The sequence below is a fragment of the Chroicocephalus ridibundus genome, chromosome 2 (genome assembly GCF_963924245.1).
Source record: "Chroicocephalus ridibundus chromosome 2, bChrRid1.1, whole genome shotgun sequence".
NCBI lineage: Eukaryota > Metazoa > Chordata > Aves > Charadriiformes > Laridae > Chroicocephalus > Chroicocephalus ridibundus.
In genome coordinates, this window is record NC_086285.1 from 16,806,254 (window position 1) to 16,829,379 (window position 23,126).

Genomic DNA, 23,126 nt, shown 5'->3' on the forward strand with positions numbered 1-23,126 from the left:
TCAGATAAAACCGGCTTCCTCAAAGGAAAAGACTGTTAATTCTGTCTATTTTGATTAAGATGTCCCACACCCACATACGTGGAAGCTATATCTGCAGAACAAGAAATATACTTAACAGGAAACTGTAACACTTAAATCTTACTTTAATTTTATTTGCCATCTAAAAAACCTCTCCAAAACAGTCCATATTTTATTGGTCAATACTGGATTGTGAACTAATTATATTCTTGACTCATGATACCAGAGACTTGGTTCAGAATTTCTAAGATGGATGACTGCATGCAATGCAAATTTGAATCCAAAATTTAATTTCTTAAAAACAATCATGATGCAAACCCACTGTTTTTCTTTAAAACGGATTTGTGATTTTTCTCCATTATGAAATAGGTTCTATGGAAGAGGGGGAATATCAGTAAGTTATCACTCAGAAAAATTTAAATTATAGTGTCTCTAGTAAATCCCATTGCCTTCAGTGCAAATAAAAGATACGCTTCCCAAGGGAACGTCAAGGAATTGATGGCATTATAGATTAATCTCAGTGAAGTTAAAAACCCTCTCAGTTCTAGTAATCATAAAAGTGGGGTATAAGACAGGGAGGAGCCTTTTTCCACAGCGGGTGATCTTCCTTAATACTGCAGGAATAATTAATAATTTGAAAATTGTTAAGTCATAACGTTAGCTATGACTGGTCAGCATAGGAAGGCAACTTTGCAATTGTGCCCTCAGGAGCCCAATTACCATGCTGCAAATACAGCTGCTGGGGAGCAACGGGAAGGGACGTGATGATGGGGGGACAGATCTTAAGACACTGTTACACCAAGGAGAAATCACAGCTACGAATTCCAGGAGAAATTTGAGCTACCTGCCGAACGACTGCTTAAATACAGGTCTCCGTGAATAGCATCTATGGCATGAATATCCATCTTGGCATTACATCTGGACATACCAGATAATTGTAAAACATGCTCTTGGAGTTCCGTATCTCATCATTGCTTATGAGCAGCTGCTTAGAGATACGGTGGGACTTCCTCAGGTTAAATGCTAATGATTTTCAGATCACAGGCAACAGCATGTTCTGGCAGTGCACGATGCAATCACTGTGTCATAGGCGGACTGTAAAGATCTCTGCCCAGGTAAGATAACTGATCAAATTTAAACCACTAGCAAAACGGAAAATTTGGTTGTAGGTAGAAACACAAACTTCACTGAAATTTCCACCGCAGTGTTATCTTCAGAGAAGGGAATAAATTCCAACATCCATCAAAAGAGCTTCTAATTTAAATTCTTTAGAGCTAATTTTCTGATATACAACTTGCATCTAGCAACCGTTATTTACAGCTTACAGTACTGCTTCGGTGATCAAAAAGATGCCACTCATTTTTAGCCTTCCTCCCAAATGAAATTAATACAAAATAGCACAGCAACCTTCCTCAGCAACCTGCCACACTGAAAGAACACAATCCATTTCAGAGCACTCAAGCTCAACCTAAAATTTTATGAGTTAAAGGTATTTTTGAGTTCCAGGAGGAGATAAACATAAAACCTAACTTCATTAATTTTTAAAGGTTATTACAAGGTCTGGACAATTCTTTTAAATTTTAAATTTTTAAAAGATATCTTAGTTCCAGATCTGAGATCTCTAGATTTGCAAAATACTTACAATACATAATAACGCTTTTAAAGTGCATTAATATAAGATGTCAATAAGTTTAACCTTTGATTTTTTTTTTTAATCGTAGAGTAGGTTTTACTTTAAACTAAAGCAAAAAAAGTTAAAATCGTATTACAGAATCATTGCACACATGCATGCTGGCCCACTGCCAACAGCTCGTGCAGGATACACGTGGTTCACTTTTTCAAACCCGTATGACTGTTTCAGTTAAACCTCTTGAGATACACACCTTATATTTAAAACACCTGTTCCGAAGGTCTTTTAGAAATTCAGTTAGAATGACTGGAAACGGAAGGAAACTGATCTGATAAAGAAATGTTACGTGTGCTGTTTCTATTCTTGGGCATTCGTGAACAGAATAAATATGTAAAAAACTAATTCTGTCAAGTTCAACTAAAACCAGGAACTTTCAGTGCTACTCTACTGGTGAAACCGAACTTACTAAAACTGCTGTAGTGTATGTTTTCTAAAAATAATCACCAGCCCTGAAGATGGTATTAGTGTTGCATGGACACCCACCCCAGTGCCTTTCCCTGTATGAGAGATCATGTTTTTAGTACCCCTCTCTTCAGATTTCTAACGTGCAACCAAGACTGATGATACAATTTTCAGCTCACACCTTTCCTTCTAGGAAAGCTATAAAAAAGTAAATAGTACTTTACAATAGCAAATCAAAGCTCCATAAAACCTAATGTAGCCTTCATTTTTCTCATGCATTCATCACCACAAATTCAAACAATTTATTTAAAAAAAAAACTTACTATCAAATGCAAAACCCTCCAGACTGCTACAAAAGAAGCTTCTGACTACACAATTTTTACAGAAGAAATTTATGGTAGCTTGAGCAAACCTGTACAGAAATTGTTTAACCTTTTGTCTATCTAAACACTGACGAACCTGTCTTCACCAGCAATGACCAACGCAGAGAAAACACTGCCTACATTGTGATTCTACAATCACAGTAGAATTTGGTTCAAATGTTTCATTTTAGCAAACAAATTTTAAAAGTTTAGAAATGGTACATTTGAAATAAGGAGTCAAAAAAGACGCCATCACATGTCTAGAGCTCTGAAAAACCCCAGAGGGCTGTCTGAGGCAAGATGCTGTGCCATGACTACCTGTAGGTACATCTCCAGGGAATGTTCTGTCCAAAGGGTCTTGACCCAGCACCTCGTGAGCCAGTGCTCTTCTTCAATCCATAATTCAGGTTTCCTACACCTATGCTTGAAAAAATAGTCCACACACAGCCCATTTTTATGTAACTGCAATTCCTGATAGATACAGCCTGCAGTAGCGCAAAGATACTATAGGAGAACTAAGAAAATTACCTGCCTAATAATTTAGCTCCAAAATACTCATTTCCCTGCACAGCATCCCTTGGCAATAGCAGCTATGTAAAAACAGGCTGAGTTGATGCTATTCTTTGAACTCTCAGCTGCTCTCTCTCAGCTGGATTGCAGTTAGGGACCATATGACTGCGTTCTGTTTATTTAGATGTGAAGTCATGCGATTTGTCTTAAACCACCAGTTTTAACAAGGTGGATGCTAAAGAATTGCGGCTGGAGTTCAGACACAAACATGGATATGCCGGAAAATATTCTGTATCTTTCAGGGGATTAAGGCCAAATTCCGCAATAAATTCCACTAATTTATGCATTTATCCCAATTTGGCTCAAATGTAAGCATGCTGTGTGAGATTATGAAACTCAGTATCTGATTCCACAGTAAAAAGGGCCCATTTCCTGATTGCTTCAAATTTTCAGCTTTTAAAGCTGCTGCATAATATGTACAACATTTACCTCCTTCCACTGTTTTCAAAATACAGATTCATTATGAATACGATAGCCAATTCTAAAACTAATAATCTAAACATTATTTTTTCTGGCTATATTTTACAAGGGAAAAGGCAGATGCAGCTCACAGGCAGAAATTTACATCTGAATATTATTTTGTTTCATGTTTTTGGCTTACTGCTTACTCCTGAAGCAGAGCAAACCCTGAACCTTACCGGGAGCTACTGCAGAGACCTGCAACACAAAAAGACTTGGAAAAACTAAAAGCAAGTAACTAGTCTCTGATCACCCTTGAGAACGCTGTGTCCGCAGATTTGAAGCTTCTGTTTAACAATGCAAGTGGAATGAATGCACCTCCAAGTCTGCCTCAAATATTAAATAAAGAACATAAAATATGTTATAATAAATATGTTAGAAAACCTCTTTTTTTTAATTGTGAATATTACACGTTATTTCAGTAACAAAGTGACAAAAACAAGTTCTATTGAGTTTTTACTTTAGAAACCTTTCCCTACATAGCATCGTCAGTGAAAACGAACATACCTTCATCTTCCCAGCAACCGTTTGTACTCCCTTCTCTTTCACTGTTTTCTGGTAATACTGTATGGTCTGTTGGCAAGTCATCTTCTGGCACACTAGCATCACAGTCTGCTGCATCGGTTACACTTTCTTCTTCCACTATATGCAATTTATCTTCATCATCTGAATCTGAGTTTGCTTCTACCACGTTATTATAATTGGTGACTGTGGACAGACAAAAAGCAAAATGCCAATCAACATAGTCTTAATTTACAGCACAGAGGTCCAAAGCTTTCAGTACTGTGGTCCACTGCTTTATCTGGGGCATCTCTATGGAGTCACATTATTATTTCTTCCTTCCGTATGGGGATGGCAGCGGCTTGTGAGCAACCTGGACGTAATGGCGGCGAACAAGGAGACATCTGACCGCTGCTGGGATTCCACCACTGCGAGGAAACACAGTATCTCTCATTTCTCCACAGCCAGCACAAGGCTGCGTGAGAAAAGGCAGTGGACAACTCCAGAGTTGTCTTCTGGGCCCCAATGAAGCATTAGGCCTCATTCCAATCTGGATATCAGCATTACTGTATGTTTCCTTTAAGAATATTATGGCCCAGTCAACAGTCTGTGAAACACTTAATGCTCATAAACAACGTTTTGTTACAGACAGATGTGTATATGAGGATAGGCTGTATGTATACAGCAATCAGGGGGACACGGCAGGAACAAAACTGCAGGGAAACCGCTGGGAGCGAGGACCAGGCGGCCGCAGGCTGAGCACAGCCCAGAGAGGGTGGCTGGGTCGCTCCGCTCCGGTCCCACGGAGCAAGCCCCTGTCTGCAGTTCCGCACACTAGCTCTGCTCCCCCATACCGACCTCGCGCTGGCTCTTCCTCCAACCGATGCCAGCCCCACGGTCCGGGTATGTGGATCAAGGAGCAATAAATGGGAACAATAACGAGACTTGATTCAGAAGGGCTAAAGCTCTCCTCATCCAAGCTAAAATGCTCTTCTAGCTACACCCAAAGACCACACTAAAGATTCCGCAGGTGACTTGGAAAGGAAATCTCACATAACGCCTTCCCCAGCTCCCATGAAAAGGAAACAACTCTACTTTTTAGCCTGGAGATCATATTGTGAGAGTCTTGCAGATAAAGGATTACACAACGATATATGTTTCTCTCATACGGGAGCAGATTATTATTAAAATAGCCTTAATTTGTAAGCACAAAAGATCAGTTACAGCCATTTCAATTTCAACCGTAAGGATTATGTAGTAAGAAAAAAATTACTTTCACAATCTGTTGAAATGTCTTGTTAGTCGTACTGAAGTTAAACTATTAAACATTTATGGAAGATCTATATGTGTATTACTTCTTGACTGCCAAGTTTGAACTTCTTACTGAAATGCTTCAAAACGCAGTTTAAGAAAGAGAATAAATTTACCAATGAATAAACTAGCAAGACTTGTCTTGGCTGCGGTACTCCCTCAGTGGTTATCACAATTATACCTGGGAGGCACATAATCACGCTACTTTATGATACCTGCATCCTGTCACTGGTAGCACATGAGAAGCCAGACTGATTCTTCCATGTGACACCCTCCCTATTAAGGTAGATAAATAGCAAACTAGACTCCTGCTCTTCTGAAGTTAGCTTATCATTTTTTTTAAAGTAGATATTCTAGGCATTTAAAAACGCATTTAAGCAGGGCAAGTGAATAACATTATGAACTGACAAGCTACTATCTCATTTCCTCGCAATTCAGGAGAAAAATGTCTCATCTAAACCATGCAGAAGCATGACAAAAGAGCTTTCTGAATTTAAAATAATCACTCCATACTTTATACACATAGCGTTGTTTGAAAAATGTAGTACACCCCACTATTTATGGTATTGACATCTTCTAAGACAACAAATTTAGGTAACTTGCCTAATTACTAGTATCTGCTCCATTTCAATTGATAAATTGATAATCACTTTATATTCTGTCACTGATGTTGCAAAGTAAAAGAGGTACTGAAAGGGATACTGTAATGTTGGGTGAAAGAGAAGACATACATGTACTCCCTCACCAAAGCACAAGAGATTTATGAATTTATTTGCGTGAGCAACAGCAAATGCAAATTTTAAAAAAGTTTAAGAACACACACAGAACAGGAGGAAGGGGAAAAATTATTTTAGCCTGTTATCTTTGCTGGGTTTTACTGTGACACTTAGATGTAGAAGATTATTAATATAAAACAACAACGTATTTACCTTTGGCACACATAAAGGAGATCAGTAACAGCAGGGACCAAAATTTAACTACTATATATATATATGTATGCATGTGTATGTATATATGTAGTCATATGTTCAGATTTCAGTAACTTAGATAATTAATACTTGATTTTTTAAAAATAATTTTCCTGTTTAGTTTGGGAAATTAAGTGGAATCCCTTATATTAGACTTAGAGTAGTTTTTTATGGAAAATGAAAAAATAATCAGGAAGTTTGTACTGCAGAATTACACTTACAGACAAAACCTGTCTATTCTTTTCCTTATCATAAATTTTTAAATTTTAAATACAATCTACTCATTATGGCTCTATTTTTTCGTACATTCTCCCTACGCTGACTCATGTGCTAACTCAGCAAAATTTAAAACCTCCTTGTCCTCCATAAAAAGCGAAGAACAAATGTTCTTTGGGATTTTGTTTCCTTCCACTGAAGATCAGTTGCCAACAAGGCAACACAATAAAACCGGCAAGAAATCTGGCTCTAATGATCCTGTTTTCCTCTTGTGGAGGATTTTGTGTAATCTGGGGGAAATAATCTGCCAAACCTGCATCTAAATGGGCTTGGCACATTTGGGATGGCCAGGCAACTCACACGCCAAATGCGGCTGAAAGTCAAGCACTTAAAATTGCTAGATATATCTAGCATATATCCACGTTATCTATACGCAACTCTAACTAAATGATTACACACTGTTTTCCTTCTACAGGATCCATCCATCATCTAGCGCAGTGATGGCAAACATGCAGGGAATGCTCGTTTTTTGGGAGTGAGCTGAGTATTTGTAGGATCCTGCCTCATTTTTTCAGATTGCAAAGTGATTACGTGTTCTTTTTATCCCCACCAGCCAGCAGTCTCCCCAAAGCCTCATCTACAGGATGTTAGCCAAAATGGGATTCCTCATTATATATCATATTATATATACTTATATACAATATATTATAACTGCATATTATATAATTACAGGATTATATATGTATGATATATAATTTCCCGACATGGTATTCAGCAGGAATGCTTCAAAACATATAATTAACTGTAGTAGGGAGATGGTATCTCCATTTTACAGAGAAGAAACTGGCTACTTAAAAAACAGAGGATTCTTTCGGCGATCCTGGCATTGCCACGTCAGTGTAAGGCATTTTGGGCCTTACTTTTCAGAGGACTTTGCATTTTTGCAGCATTTCATATATTCAAAGCGCACTTGTGTTCATTCCCAACGCAGCAGTGCTCAGAGCCCAGGTACCCCCGCCCACGTGCCACAGCAACTCGAAACACAGAGATCACCTCCAAAGTAAGTGACCTTCCAGAATCACATAAAAACGCCTTGAAAGAGAGAGAATAAAATCCAGTCTTTCAGGGGAGCTTTCAAATGCCTCAGAGAGCGTGCTTTTGATTCCTGCAGCCCTCTACTTAAATTACTATGCTTTCCAGCAATTAAGGAAAGGGTTCTGGAGGCAACAGCTGCCTTTAATAAACACCCCTGATTCATTCTCTGGGCACCATTCCTCCTGCGAAAAAATTATGTGATCACATAATTAAAGATCTTATCGTTATGCATACATGCAAGGGACAAATTAAAACAGTTTGAACAATCTTCATTATGGCATTTTCCAACTTTTTTTGAATGCTTGACTTTCAAAGTCAAGTGTTTGATTTCAAAGAATGTATTAGTATTCTGTGATAGCAACGATGGTTAAAAAACAATCAAACCCTGTAATTTACTGTATTTTTAGCTAATTAAAATTAAAATCCCATTACATGGTACCACACTGGTGCCTGCACGGCTGCAAAGCTTAGCTTTAGCAATGCAGATCTGCTGCTGGTGCCCTGCTAAGGGGCGGTAGTAGCAGGCTGCTATCTTCATTTGCTTCAGACGCGCTTTATCTTCAACTGTAAAAGCTAAGCCTGACTCAGATCATGAACCATGGCTGTAAGCCTCTGAAAACAGGTCACCAGACAAGCACATATGACATATAACAGACATATGGGCCTATTCTATCCACTGTATAGTATGTAACCTTAGCATAAAAATGTACATGATTATATTAAACAGTTTCATTATTAGTTTCAGCTTTGCTTTCACAGATAAATAGAAAAGAAGGCCCCATTTTCAACATATGTATTACAAATGACACTGAAGATTAAATATTTATTCAATAAAAATAATTTCTATATCATTACTATGTATCTTCTGAAATAAAGATGAAATATTCATTAAAAAGCAATACATGAAAAATATATCTTTTGAACCATAATTACTTCTTTTCCTGTTGATCACTTTCTTGCTTACAGTATCCTGATTCTTAAAGAGTAAATGAGAACCTGTAGTTGAAGCTTTCATTGTTCTAAGAGTAAATGACTGCAAAATGAATTGCAGAAAATGAGCTTTACTTTCTGGATTTTTACAGTCCTAAATGCAGAGAAGATGTATGATGCTGCACAATTCTAATTAAAAAAGAAATATGTTTGAATGGAATTAGCAATTAAATAGCTAAAACAGAGAAATATATTATTTTGCTGGTTGAATACAGCTACAAAACCACAATACATATATCTAGTCAAATTCAAACACAGTATTTTAAAGGAAAGGAATCTTTAGTTCTCTAATTTAAAACGAATGAAACCAGGAAATTTCAGGTGAACGCTACTCTTGCGGTGATGAAAGACTATAGGACTCACTGTTTCCATAGCATATGCTATAATGGGAGAATCCCCAAAAAGGCAAGTGACCTGGGTGGCAATAGAAGGTAAGCTTCTCAAAAAGCTGGCAGCAGGTACCCGCTTACTGCTCCCCTCTCCAGATCTGCCCTCTGAATCATTAGATGACATGAAAGATGACATTCCCAACACGAAGAATGACCCAATGAAGCTCGTATCAGTCAAATTCTCATAGGAATTTACTCAACAAGAAAAAAAGCATGTGGTGGCATATCTATCAGAGTAATTTGAGATCAGGTGGCAACAGCACAGAACTGCACTAAAAAGAGAACAGGCTTCAACAGAACTAATCTGTTATCTCTGCTACGTATTATCATTCCAGGACCTGGAAGTGTACAGAGGGAAGGATGCTCTGAACCTGACCTGTTACAATCTTTTCTTCAATACTTGCAGTGCTCACGGTCTTTTATGTAGAGTCTGGTCCAACATTCTTACTACCTGGCTCTTTTATACCTCTCCATACTTAATCAAAAACCCTACCTACTTCCATTGAAAAAATAAACTTTTAGGAATTGGTGAGTCAATGCAAATACTCTTAAATTTTTCAAGATGTTGGACACATGTAACCAACACATTTGAGTTGTGTGGGCTCAGTATCTCAACACTGAAAATGCTGGAGATCTAGAACAGGTGTGAGGGATTCCGATCTTTTAGAAACCCTACTTCAAAAAGCCCTTCCAAGTTTTAATATAAAAATTTGAAAGCTTATTCATGAATCCTGTTAGAAAAGAAACCTTTGATTCCGCAAACTGGAACAGCTCGTGTGCTCTGTGAAGTGCATTCTTGGTTCATGGATTTCTGCTCTGACAGCCTACAATCGTCTCTTCAAAACCATTTACTCTCTGTCAGCTCAACTGAAAATCTGCATTTATATATTACTTTGGTCTAATCTTAAAAATATTCTAAGCAACATATATTGCAAAGGCAGAAACCTGATAATTTAACATTCAGTATTTTATATTTAGCTTTTAGGGTATACTATTCATTTTATTACTACTCCTGAATGAAATGTCATACTTCTGCCTCTCCATTGATAAGCTGCCCTGTATCTTTAGTAAAGTTAGACCTTTATGTTCTTTTCATATTTTTCATCTCAGTTTAATACATACACTTGAAATTAATAAGTACTTTCCATGCAATAATATATACAGAACCACATCACCATCTGAAGTAGAAACACAGGCAAGAACAAAAGAAAAGGGAAGGCATCTGTCGATGCCTCTCCTAAAATTCTTCACCTGTTTTCAGTAGTTTTTTGGCTTCTGGAATTCCTAAATGAGATGTGTTGTCTTCATACCCAATAGCCTCATTTTCTGTGAATTTGTCTGGTTGCTTTTTAATTCATTAAAATGTTGGCATCCACGTTATTCTGAGGCAAGCAGTTTCACAGCTCTGTGTTGTGGGAAGAATAAGTTTCTTCTGTTGATTTTGAACCTGCACTTAGATTCAGTGGGTGTCCCCTAAATCCTCCCCACCTGTGCCCTCTATGCTGTTCATGACTTTATAGGCTTCATTGCACAGCCCTCCCTTCCAACGTGAAGAGTCCTTGGCCGCTTGTTACTCATGCAGAAGTTATTCCACTGATCATTTTTGCTGCACCTCTCTGGACCTTCTTCTGTTCTGCAGCACCACTGTGTTTACAGGAGGGAGAGATGACAACCTGGAACTGCACCCGGCATTGCGGATGCACACCCATCACGGATTAGAATAGCCGCAGAACAACCTGCTGTTTTCTTCTTCATCCCTTTTCTAATAATGCAAGTCATGTTCTCACGGGACCCTGTTCCTCCCTCCACACACATTGCTTCACTTTTATCTACCTAGAATTTTATCTGCCTGACTGCTGCTTGGCTATTTGGAAACACCGTCATTATTTCCCGAACAAGTACAAGCAACCCCTAGTGAAAATATTCGCTGCTTCCCAATCATGTCATCAGGCAGCAGGGCGACTTTCCCGCGGTATCGGGACAGCCAGCAGCACTACAGAGGGAGTGGACACACTACCCAAAGCAGCTTGTTGAACTCAGGAAAAATACACTACAACGAGATCTCGTTATGTAGAAAGCGTGAGGAAACTTTATTCTACTCTTAAGTAAATCAGTCAAGAAAAAACCCCCACAACCTTGCCAGAGATTAGTTTCTGAAATAGTCCATTTAAAATTTAATTTAAAAACATACCTGTAATTTTCAGAAAAGTCATTCTGCTTTTAAGAACAGTATATGTACTATAGCTGGAGAATAGAACCATATTTTATATATAACAAGTTGACTCGCTGCTTATTTAGACACATACACAGGTGAGCGCGCTCACACAGGAGAAGGGGAACTGAATTTAGTCCTTCCTCTGCCTGAAAGGATCAAACGTACAACTCCCACATGTGTTTATATAAATACATAAATAGTTGTAAAAATGTAAGTCTAAATATTTACACGTACCAAGCACATTTCTGATAATTTTGTTTAACTAATAAAAATCTTGTTCAAACGGTTTCTGCACCTCTTAACTGAATGCTAATGTCCAGACAAATACAGCTCGACACACATTTGACTGAATATTCTGACACAGTAAAACCCATAAAATTCAAGAATCTTTATATGCACTAAGGTATATAAATCATCTCAATACACAGGTACTGGATTATTTGGTCTTCTGGTCAACTCAAAGAAACTTTGAGTTTAAAATAAATGCTTTGAAAGTGGACTGCACAGGCAAACGTGCTCTAAATGCTGTACCAAAAGCGAGAGTGAATGTTTGGCTCGGCTTCCACAACACACATTAAAATCAATGGTGTAACTACAAATTTTCTGCTTGTCAATTTTAAATCATGGTTTTAAAATCAATCAGTATTTGACATTAAAAGCAAACTGACCCTCAATGTGGAATTTTTCTATTGATATGGCCAAGTCTGGAGCAAAGCCTGATGATCTCAGCCAGGGCCAGTTCCCCAGCATTGGGGTGATGGTACAGCTCTGGCACCACACTCTGAGATGACATAAGTGATACCTGGAGCAAACCTGGCAAATATTCCGGCCTCAGTGATTAAATTTTTTGCTGCTTGCCTTTGTTCATCTGAGCGTTACTTTGATTTAGGGTTAATTTAGTCTCATATGCACAATTCTATTGGAACAGGAGAGTTTGGTACTATACGATTCAGAAACCCAGAAGCTGAAGCAGCTCTAGGTTTCCCAGTGGGGCAGACACGGTGGAGTTTTGGCCATGAAAGTGAATAAAGTCAGAGAGCAGCTGGGGAATCTGCTGCTTTGGCTGCTCCTGGCAGGCAACTGCTTTAGCCAACTACCTACTTTGCCTATAACTAAGATGAGTTCTGGGCAGAAGAATATACGTATTCCCTCCATCCCTCCCAAACTATTCAAACTACACACCTAAGACATGAAATGTTACTCCTGTATCATTTCTGGGCTGCTGAGCCCAACACCAAGTCAGGAGAGGGATCCGAAAACAAGTCCCACTGATTGTAAAGGATTTGTAAGAGTCGCTGGTTCTGACGGCATGGACGGCGAGCTTGTACCCGCACTGGCAGACAGGGTGGTGGAAGAGAAACAGAAATTTATGGTGAAATTGTTGACCTTGAGGACCTAATCCTCACACTCTGTGTTTCAAGAGCTGTCTCTTAATAAAACTAGCTCTAGCCTGATCGGAGTAAATTTTCATTAGTGGCTGCCACCCATGTAAGAGAGCTCCCTGAGCCTACCTTCTCATTTCGTATAGAGAAAAGGCATGCTCCCAAGTCAAAGCACAGGGAATGAGGACAATCAGGAGATTCACTTCAAAAATTCAGTCCGGATTTGATTTAAGGCACTGAAGGACGTGCACCTTCAGCCAAACACCTGTGGAAGGGACACACACTTCTTGCCTGCAGAGTCAGAAGGATAAAACTTTCCATTGGTCATTCCATTTATAAAAATGATTAAATGTGACTGGCACCAAAATCTCAGCCTGTAGAGGGTAGAGAACTCTTGGGCCATCTACCCTGTTCCTCCTTCCTACAAGCAACCAGGTCATATACTCTCTTTCACAATTTACTTTTTGACAGGATCAATCAAATCCTTGACAGACTCCTGAGTGCAGGACATACCAGCAATTGAAAGGAAAGCTATATGTGGTCTTTCCAGACAGCCAAGAGGTTGTGGTGCCAGATGCTGGCCAGAAGCGGCTACCATCGTCTGTTAGAGATGAAAGTGGATGAGGCTGTTTGATAAGTTCTATGGACTGAATCCCATACTCGCCAAAAAGAGTCTGGATCTATACTGCTAACCAACATCCTGACAGAGAAGCTGCAATAGCAACACAGGAAAGCTTGAAAAGGACCTTTGGGAGACAGAAGAACGATGGCGCAGAAGACATGGACGGCAGAGTACCCAAAATCACTCAGTACTGCAGCACGGGGTTATAGGTGAGTGAACGGCAATGGAGCTCTAGGACTGGTAACAAGTCGCCAAATGCAGTACACAGAGTCCAGTACAAGAGAGACCACCACCATCTCCTCTCTTTGGCTTGCTTCTTAAATGAAAACCTTTTCATCCATGCGCTTGAAATATCTTAAGACCACAGGCATGGTTGTTCCCATGTGCAGTGCAGACTGGCAACAACTCTGAACATTACCAAGTACCACCTAGCAAGACCTGACCAGAGCAACCATAGGTGTTTAGGTAACTCCTGAGAATGCAGATGACAAGCTTAACTGGGGACAGTGGCTTCACACTCATTAGACAGGATCACCAAAACTACACAGGGAGACCTCTCAACAAGAGGCCTTAGTATAGATGACTGTTGCATCACCAATTGGGAGCTCTTAAGGTAGCCCACATAACCTTATAGTTTTAACTGTCCATCACCTGAGCAATACCATCACAGCAGGGATGTGCTGCTATACAGTATCCCCATACCCTGGGACACTATATAAGCCTTTCCTAGAAACACTAGATGCTCCCACTTTGAATGGCTTTCCAGATGCTGTCATGGTGCCTTCGTGTTACATGTTAAAAATTTATAGAACTTGCAAGGGTGGGAAACAACTTTAAAATCAACTCCAGTGCTCAAATGAGAATTTATTTGCATGTAGAATTGACATGAGCCCAGAGATGAGAAGGAAAGAGTACACAGACAAGGATTTCAGTTATTTAGTCTTAGCCCATTAATAACTTTAAAATAACAAGAAAACGTATGTTTATTTATTTAGACATACATACACATACCTACATATATATTTTCATGTTTGATAGCCTAAAATTAGATTTGGAAATGTATATCTATATATGTATACCTTTACTATCATATAAAAATAATCTGATTTTGAAATATTTCTCTTATTAGGGCTACTTCAGAAAAGCAACTTAAGAAACGTAGTTTTCATTACTCTGCAGCTCTTCTGTGCTAAAAATGGAAGCTTTATAGCTTTGCAAAACGAAGGCTTTCAGTCTCTCAGTGAGACAGAGGGGCTTGCAATGGCAATTTCTCTACTGGATTTGCAAATGATAGTCGTTTTTCTAATGAAAAAGCTAACTACTGTCCGAATATTCTCTCCTTCTAGTCTCTGGATTGATGTCAATTCTACATGCAAATACGAAAATTCTCAGTGGCAGCATAATTTGAAAAATGGTATTATTACAAGGTACTTAAAGGTTTGGAAATACTAAAAATGGCCCCATAAGAAAAAAATCAACATTCAGAAACAAGACAGCCGAAGGTATATGAGAAAAGTAACTGTAGCTGTTGCCTGTAATCACCATTACACAAGCCAAGGTTGCAGAGCTTTCTACAAATGAGAACTTAACTCCGTCTGTGTAATTCCATGTCAACTGCTTCTGTCAGGAAGTTTTACAAAACCTTAAAGTAAGTTTAATACTTTAAGGAAGTATTTAAAAAAAACTGAGAGTAGTGAACATATCCCCTCCCAGTGCTTTTTTTTTTTATTAATGTAATGGAAAAAAAATATTCCAATAATTTCATTGCAGCTTTAAACATTCATCGGGGGGAAGCCATACCTTGGTCATTTTTCTCTCTCGCAGCTCTCCCATTTGATATGCTCTCCCTCAGGTAGCCTCATAAAACGCAGAAGAGCGTTCACTCATTATAGGTGACAAAACCTCTCCTATGCAACATGGAAGTTTTTGCAAGTATTTATTTTTGTGAATGCACGTGAACAAAATAAATACAAAATAGAAGGTGGGGATAGCCATATAACGCATGGGCAAGAACTTTTGACTAAATCTCCTGCTCTCTGCCCATTTTTCTCTTTCTAAAGAACACATAATTTTCCCATAAAATTATACTGACATAGATATCAAATAGATAAAATCCTGATGTTTATGATTTTTAAAAAAATCTGAATTTTCAAAGACTATGCTGTGGGGACCAATTCTGGGTAGGCAGCAATGATCTAGTCATTCTCTGCTCCAAATTACAGAAGCGAAAAGTAGGAACCTTTCCCTCGTGTCCTATTTCATCCCAGGTAAGTTTGCATTTCTGTCACCTATATTAGTTTTATAGTCGATCATTTTACTCAGAAGACTGGAGAAACCAATCTGCACATCCGACTGGCGTTGCTCACAGCCAAGTGCCGTCTGACGGCCGCAATGGTTTAGTGGCTCTGAGATAACTGAGCGTGCTGATCATTAAAATTAAGCACGAGATGTATAAATATCGTGAAGCCTTCATCTTTTAGTACCTCCAATTACTGAACAACTGGAAACAGTAAACTAAACTGAGGAGAAGCTGAGAGGAAGAAGTATATTTCCATGGGTTACATAGTCTTACTCTTTAAAAATTATCTGTACACCGGCTACACTGGTGACCGTAGCACCCTGTTGTATGTCCAAAGTGCTCTATTTATAAGATAACCACATTGTTTCTAACACATTGTACTCCGTATACTTGACAATTTTTTCCTTTATAAAACTTCTCACATATAAAAAAAGTTAGCTGAGAGACATATTTGAAAGGCAAGATCATGAATTACATTCTCGGGCACAGATTTTTAAAAATAGATGATTTATTACTACAGTGAAAATTAATTCTTGCACACAGATAAACGTCACCAAGTTTAAGATGAGCCACAGATAATTGTCTCATCATTAATTGCTACTAGGTACCAATGGGTATTGGTACTAGGTACCAATGACTACCAATCATTTGGGAGAATGTGGTCAGTTACAGGAGTTTATTTGATTGCAGCAAGATGGAGATACTCATTGTAAGAGACATATAGGCATAAAATACAGACACACACCATAGTAGGAGGCTTCAAAATTACGTACAAGTTCCCTCATACTGACCAACTTGCTTAAAAAGCGCAATATCCTACTTCTGTTCATAACTGTAGCATAAACTGAATATAACTGTAATACAGTTGTTTAGATTTACCCTCATTAAAGACTTAATCTGAATTACAGTTTGATAATTACCTTAATCCATACTCAAAAACTTAACTGCCGTGTTTTAGCGTTATATATAAAAACTCAGGTTAGTACAAATTATCAGTTGTAACCAAAATCACTCCACGATGCTAGCTCAGTCACTGTGTGAAATAACTTTATCCTCATGGCACTCTTGCATGGGTATCAGTTACGGAACATCCACTCGTGCCTGAATTGGCCCGAATCCTGTGCCATTTATTCAGGCATCATTAGGCCAAGTTAATTCTTCAGGAAGACACAGTTGACATGTTTACAGAAATGTGTATTATGTATTTCATAATACTGGTGATTTTATATAACATCATTACCTAGATTTATATAAAGTCTATATTTGTTTCACAGATAATAAAAAGACTGTAATACAGCAGTACCAGTTTGGCTTATAAAGTTTTGAGATCCTCTTAGATACAAGGCAGGAGAATGATACTCCCAAGTGCCGCATTTTATATACAAAAATAGCCAATTACAGCAATTCTTTCTTTCCCCCAAGTTTTATGACTATCATAAGGTGCCACTAGAAAAGTCTTCAGCATTTAGGAAATTGTATCCAGGGTAGAGATACCACCGTAATGAGTCTCATGCTTTATAAAGCCCTTACATTTTTCTTTACTCATTCCTAAATTAAAAGAACAATAAATTACGCAACTTTGAACAGCTGTTGCATAACTATAATCTAAATTAATAAATCAGCAAAATAAATTTATTTAGAAAGTGTGATTTTATTTTCATTTCATATTTCACAACTTTTTTTCTTAACATCTAAGTAATTTCTTAAATAGACCTCTTGAAAGAGAGCTGGTTTGCCAAAAGCATAATGCTCAGCTATTTAGCCTAACTATAGGTTTAACACTCCAGTATTCACGTAACTCCCCTGGCTGTCCCCTGCTTCTGACACAGGAGAAGGGATTTTTTTTTTTTAAATTTGTCTTATAAGTTGACAAGCTACATTATGGCTTTACTCTGATTTCACATAGTTACAGAAGCGCATTTTTAATGGTGTTCTGGGTTTCAGTTTTCAACATGTGGGGCCTGACTTTTGGATTCAGGGTAACTACTTTGTAGAGATTACATGTTCTTATCACAACAGATCATTGTATCAAACATTACTAATTCACTTCTTCCTGAAAATAAAGTTTACAAAGAGATGTTAGAATACCAAAATGTAGATTAACACAGTTTTATTATGTAATTTGGATGATCTGGTTTGCTTCATGTAGCTTTGCATCCTGAATAACATGAGTTTATTACGCATATTCATATATGACATGCACATAATTTTTTGCATTTATATTCACAGCTAATCAACCAAAACATCGGCAGTAGAAAATTACTGTCTGGGAGTGGTACGACAAGTCTCTCCAATTTTTAATTAGCTGCTATATTTTTACAATACGCATTTTTACATTACAGATTTTTCACATTACTGATTTTCAATTCTTTTAAAATATTAAATCACTGACCATTTATATAATTTATTTGTGTGAAGTGGGAAATAAAGCACCACCTACATTCTAAGTGTGGCTTCTTCATTTTGCAAGATAATGAAGAGCCATCATTCCCAGAAACCTACTGCAGTGTAGGAGCATGAATAAAGAGACAGTCAAAAAATATGCAATGGATTTAGAGTGTTTTACTGGATTTCAAGGGTAGACATTCCCTGGTGTTCTATTTAACAAGTGGATACATGAGATTATGAAAGGTCTTACCCTGTTTAAATGGAAGTACAAAGCTTAAGGAAAAGTTTAATTTTCAAAAGATGCATTCCATAAGATGATATACATTGCTAAAACAACAATGGCAAGTTATATGTTAGTGAATTTCTACACATTTAAATAAAACTTGTATCTACTTGGATACCTAATGGGTATTTCTGACACTATATTACGGAAATAAACACGTTTGGCCATGCTAACCTCTTTGCTTCAAAAGGCTGTGAATGTAGTCCACAGCACACTTTAGCAACACCTTATTTTTCTCTGAAGATCAAGTAACTTACGATAGATGCTTCCAAAGGCAGGGTTGTTAAACTTCTTTAAAACTGTACTCTGGATTTTCAGTGTTCCATCCCTATACAACAAATTATTCACAGATAGCTACCGAATCTCCCGTGAAGGCAATTTTACCCAGATTTTTGGACCGAGAACTGGACAAACCAGCTCTCCAGCCCCCATGTTGAAGAATAACCTTCATCTAGCCATTACAACATTTCACAGACATAGCACATGCTTCAGAAGAAGTCAGGTTCACAAAGAAGGCATGAGAAGAGAACGCCACGAGCTTCCAGGATTGCAGAGCCGTGCTGACTCTGCAACACTACAGCAGCTCCCCAGCAGAGAGAGAGGAAGATTCAAACAAGCATTGAGAAAGTGCTGAAGAGGAGAATATCCAAGACCTCCTGTTGGAATACAGACCCACAAATGTACTCTAACACAAAAGAACACTACATTTAGGCACTAGCTTAAACAAAAAAAAAAAAAATAATCTCATTCACTTCTCAGTAGAGCTGTTTAGACGAACTAGCAAACTGATAGATGTACTAGAAAACTACTGCAGACTATTTTCCTTAGTAGTGGAATAACAACCTGAGAAAACAGCACGGTTGGCCTTGAAGAATGATAGTCTATCTCTCCAAAATAGTCTTAATGAATAAGAAAATATCTTGCAAAGACAGAAACTTCAGAGCAGACGTAACACGATGACATATTATCTGTCTGAATTACTTATGTAGCAGAAAATGCTATTATTAAGGAAAAAAGGATCTTGCAATCTTAAAGCAATTTCAGTAGTGAAAATATTGAGTATATACATGATTCCTCGTAAAGCATTTTTTTTAACCACTTGATTCAACACATAGATACTGAAAAAATCGTGCCACAGAAGAGCACACAGTTCTGCTTAAATACTACCAAGGCTTTAGTCCTACCTGGACTCCTCATCACCACTTCTTGCAGCCAAATCAAGCATACCCCTTCCCCCTCCTAACAGCTATTTGCATCTATAGATAGCGCAAAACACACTTTCACACAGACTTTGATGATTTGTCAATGACTATAAGCTGGAAATCTGTAAGTCCAATTCTTTGAGCCTAAGTAAGCACTATATGAGTGAACTGAAGAACAAACGGAGCTGGCCCAGAAGGCCATTGCCCACCTGCTCGCCAGCGGCACGCACCAGGTAGGGCTCCCCCTCTTCTCTGCTTCCCTTCGCCAGCATTAAGTCACTTTCTGTATGGCAACTCTCGCCTTTAAGCCTTGTATTACACTGATTGCAGTTCACTCCTGTACTTCTGAATCCTATCAGCAACTGCAGCTCCTATCAACTACTGAAAATTTGCATATTAATCAATGATTTAGAAAAAAAAAATAAAAATCTCAGTCTCCCTCAAAAGAGGTGTGGATTTCACAAACAAACCCAGTACAGGAAGACAGGGTTATAATTGGCACAAGGGCAAGGATTTCCAACATTTTTATCTAATTTTATCTAATTTAAAGAATTTATCTAGTTTAAAGAAGCAACAGTCAAGAAATCATTTTCCAAGCAGAAGTGAAATAGCTTTCCTTACTGAACAAAAGTACAGTAATTATCTCTGTAACGTGACAGAGTTTCAGAAAAAGCCATTCTGTCCATTGTCCTCTGCTAGGCCTCTGGAGAAGCTCCCTCAGCTGCTTTGTTTCATTCAGGCTCACATTTGTGTCTTTATAAACTTCAAACTGAATCATTCTTTACATGATTTTCCTGTCACAGATTAAAAAAAGAAAAAAAAAAAAAACCAAACCTAAAACCAGACAAAATATTTCTAATCTTCCACTGATTTGTTGATGCCTTTTTTTTTTTTAATATAAGAGAGACTGAAGATTATCTATAATTATTATTTGGAGGGACAAATGAAGTGTTGTCAGAACACAGCAGAAGTGAGAAAGGAGAGCTTTTTGGACAGGGCTTTGATTAACCTGGGCTAGTGGAAGGTGTCCCTGCCCATGACAGGGGGATTGGAACTTCCAACCCAAACCATTCTCTGACATTCTTCAGTTAGTGCAACATTACTGTAACATAAACTGAATGGATAGTAGCTAATAAGCTAATGCTAAAACCTTTCTTAAATATTCATAATTACTTTTTATAGTATGCAGCTACATGATACACTGAATTTCCAAGAAAGCATGTGGTCATGTTTGTACAGGATCAACACACAGCACAGTAAAGCTTGTAAAAGGTTCCCAACAAATAAATACTTTAAAAAAGAGTCTAGCAAATGAAGATGATTTAAAATATCAGTCCATAAAAGACAAGTGTGAGATTTTAACTATGATACAGGAATTTACTGTACAGCATGTATGTTCCAAGACTTGTTAATGGTGATGAATAACTGTATTCAGTTTAGTCCAACACCTCCAAATTCCCACTGTCTACACAAGAATGAACTTAAACATTTTGAGACTTTAATTTAAAAGAGCTTATCTGTTCCATTTGACATTGAAATTCACTGTAAGGTGAATGAACAGTGATAAAGAAGAATCTAACAAAGGATCAACTATGGGGTAGCTTAAATAAAGAGACCAGTTTCCAAAAAAAAAAAAAAAAAAAGGAGAAAATATCCAACCCAATATTTATTCATGTAAATGACCTTACATGCATTACAGGCATTCTTAAACTTAATTTTGTCAGGCTTTTGTCAATGAATGGAAAAGACGGTAAGAAGGTAACAAAGACATGCCTGACTTCAGATGAATACTGAGGAGGACAGTAAGACACATCTGTCAGTCACTTCAAGACAGAGACTTTCTCTTTGTAAAGGCTGCTACGAAAGCAGCTGAGCACTAACAAACCACAATGGGAGTGTTTGGCTTAAAAATAAAACTATTTTGTTGACGAGGCAAATGATTTTCAAGCTTACTGTATCTGGTCTCTTACGAAGAGACAGAACTTCTATAAAGGGAGAAAAACTTTCAAATGCCTTGCGAATTGTTTGTGACTGCTTCACAGCCAATCTCTTAGAAATTTCTCAAGAGCTATCTGGTTAAAATTACAAGCCAGAGAGATACTGAAGACAGCAAAGGCATAGTGTTACGTGTAGCTATTTTGGCATACATAATCCTTTAATTTTACATACAGTATTTCTACAGGAAATTTTAGTTTTTAAGAATCTTACTTGCTCTATCAGATCAGCTGACATGCTACAGAAACGCATAACAGCAATAATAATAATGCTAATAAATAGAAAACATTTTAACCAATTACTCCATTTGTGAATCTTAATAATGGATAGTTGGCTGTTAATATCTCAGATATCAAACATCTCTAGGCTTACAACCATTTATATCCTAAGGCAAAAAGAACAAAGAGACACAGAATTTGAATAATGAAGCATTAAAGTGTGATCTGACCTGAGTTTTGGATCTTCTAAAATGAAAAATATGTTCTCCAATCTCTGATAATTTTTCCAAAAGATACCCAGATCCATTTTTAAGATCTATCTAATCTTCTGAGTCTCCTAAAAATACCTGACACATCTTTATGGTTACAAGTGTAACTAACATGACCATGATCTCCTAAAACGACCAGAATCAGGGAAGAGGCTAAGTCAACCCCTGATCACTTCTGGAGGGGAACTGAGTTTTTTGAAAGCTGTGATGCCGTTAGAGAACGGGAGGTGCAGGGAAGCGTAGTAAGGATTACGACACGAGCACAGTCAGTAAGCAGAAGGCTACTGAGAAGAAGTGACTGAATAGGAAATCAATACGCCCATGAGAGACAAACGGCCAAAATTAAGGTGGAAGGATGACATGAGCAACGTTTAAAAAGAAAAACCCCACAACCCCGCAAGGTAGCCTGACAGAAATAGCACTTCTGGGAAAGGCAGGAGTACAGGGGGAAAAGATCCGTTTCCACTGTGCTGAGGATTGTATGGAAAGATTCCGCGTCTAACAGTTGTCCTAACTTTCCTTCCAGCAGAGAGTACATCACTCAAAGGTGCTACAGCCAGTATGAAGCGCTGCCTGGTAAAAAGTCTAATGAAATAGTTGAAAATATGATGGTATATACCAGTAATAACCAAGTACATCCATACTGCTCTTGGGATCCAAAGTCAGATCAATAGCTTTTCTTGACTCCTAGACTGTTAAGGAAGAGTACTATTAGGAAGAACCTTTGTGGTTAAAGACACTGTGTAGAAGCTAGAGACATCTGTTGTGGACTGGTCAGAACTGAGAGACACACCTATGAAATCTCTTCCCACAATTTTTTCTTTTTTTTTAAAGCCCAACATGAGACATGTGAGGTGAAATAAATATCCCTCCCCAAAAATATGAGTCAGTAAATTCACCCTTGCCTTCAGAACAACCATCTTTTTGCAAGCTGATATAAATGACAAATTGGTTCTTTCTGGAGGATGAGGAAATCAGAGAGATAAAGAGTAAAAAATTAAGAACAGACTCACAAGGCTTCACTTTACAGTTTAAACACTACATGATTTTAAAAACTCTTCAGTGTAAAAGTGAAAATTGACTTTGTTTTACCAGCTAAATTTAGATCAATTAGTAATCACTGTACTCTAATAGGAAATAACTAGTTTTGGCCACTGCAGGTAATCACTGTACTCCGGAAACCAGCAGCTGTAAAAGGTACTGTAACAATACATCATCTGGCTCACTTATGAGGTCTGTTGATTAACAAACTCAAGGCCACACAAGTATTCAGTAAGGAAAG

General features: G+C 37.9%; 1 protein-coding gene across 3 annotated transcripts in view; it reads right to left on the bottom strand.

The window, feature by feature from the left end:
- ZEB1 (zinc finger E-box binding homeobox 1) overlaps window positions 1-23,126 on the bottom strand; it is a 127,532-nt gene that overhangs the window by 21,361 nt on the left and 83,045 nt on the right. For 2 of the 3 annotated variants that reach the window (XM_063324513.1, XM_063324515.1), the window contains exon 2: window positions 4,009-4,209. The exons of the other annotated variant lie outside the window; for it this stretch is intronic. In XM_063324513.1, coding sequence (XP_063180583.1) covers window positions 4,009-4,209 — 201 coding nt within the window. The remainder of the gene's footprint in view (window positions 1-4,008; window positions 4,210-23,126) is intronic. 3 annotated transcript variants of the gene reach the window in all.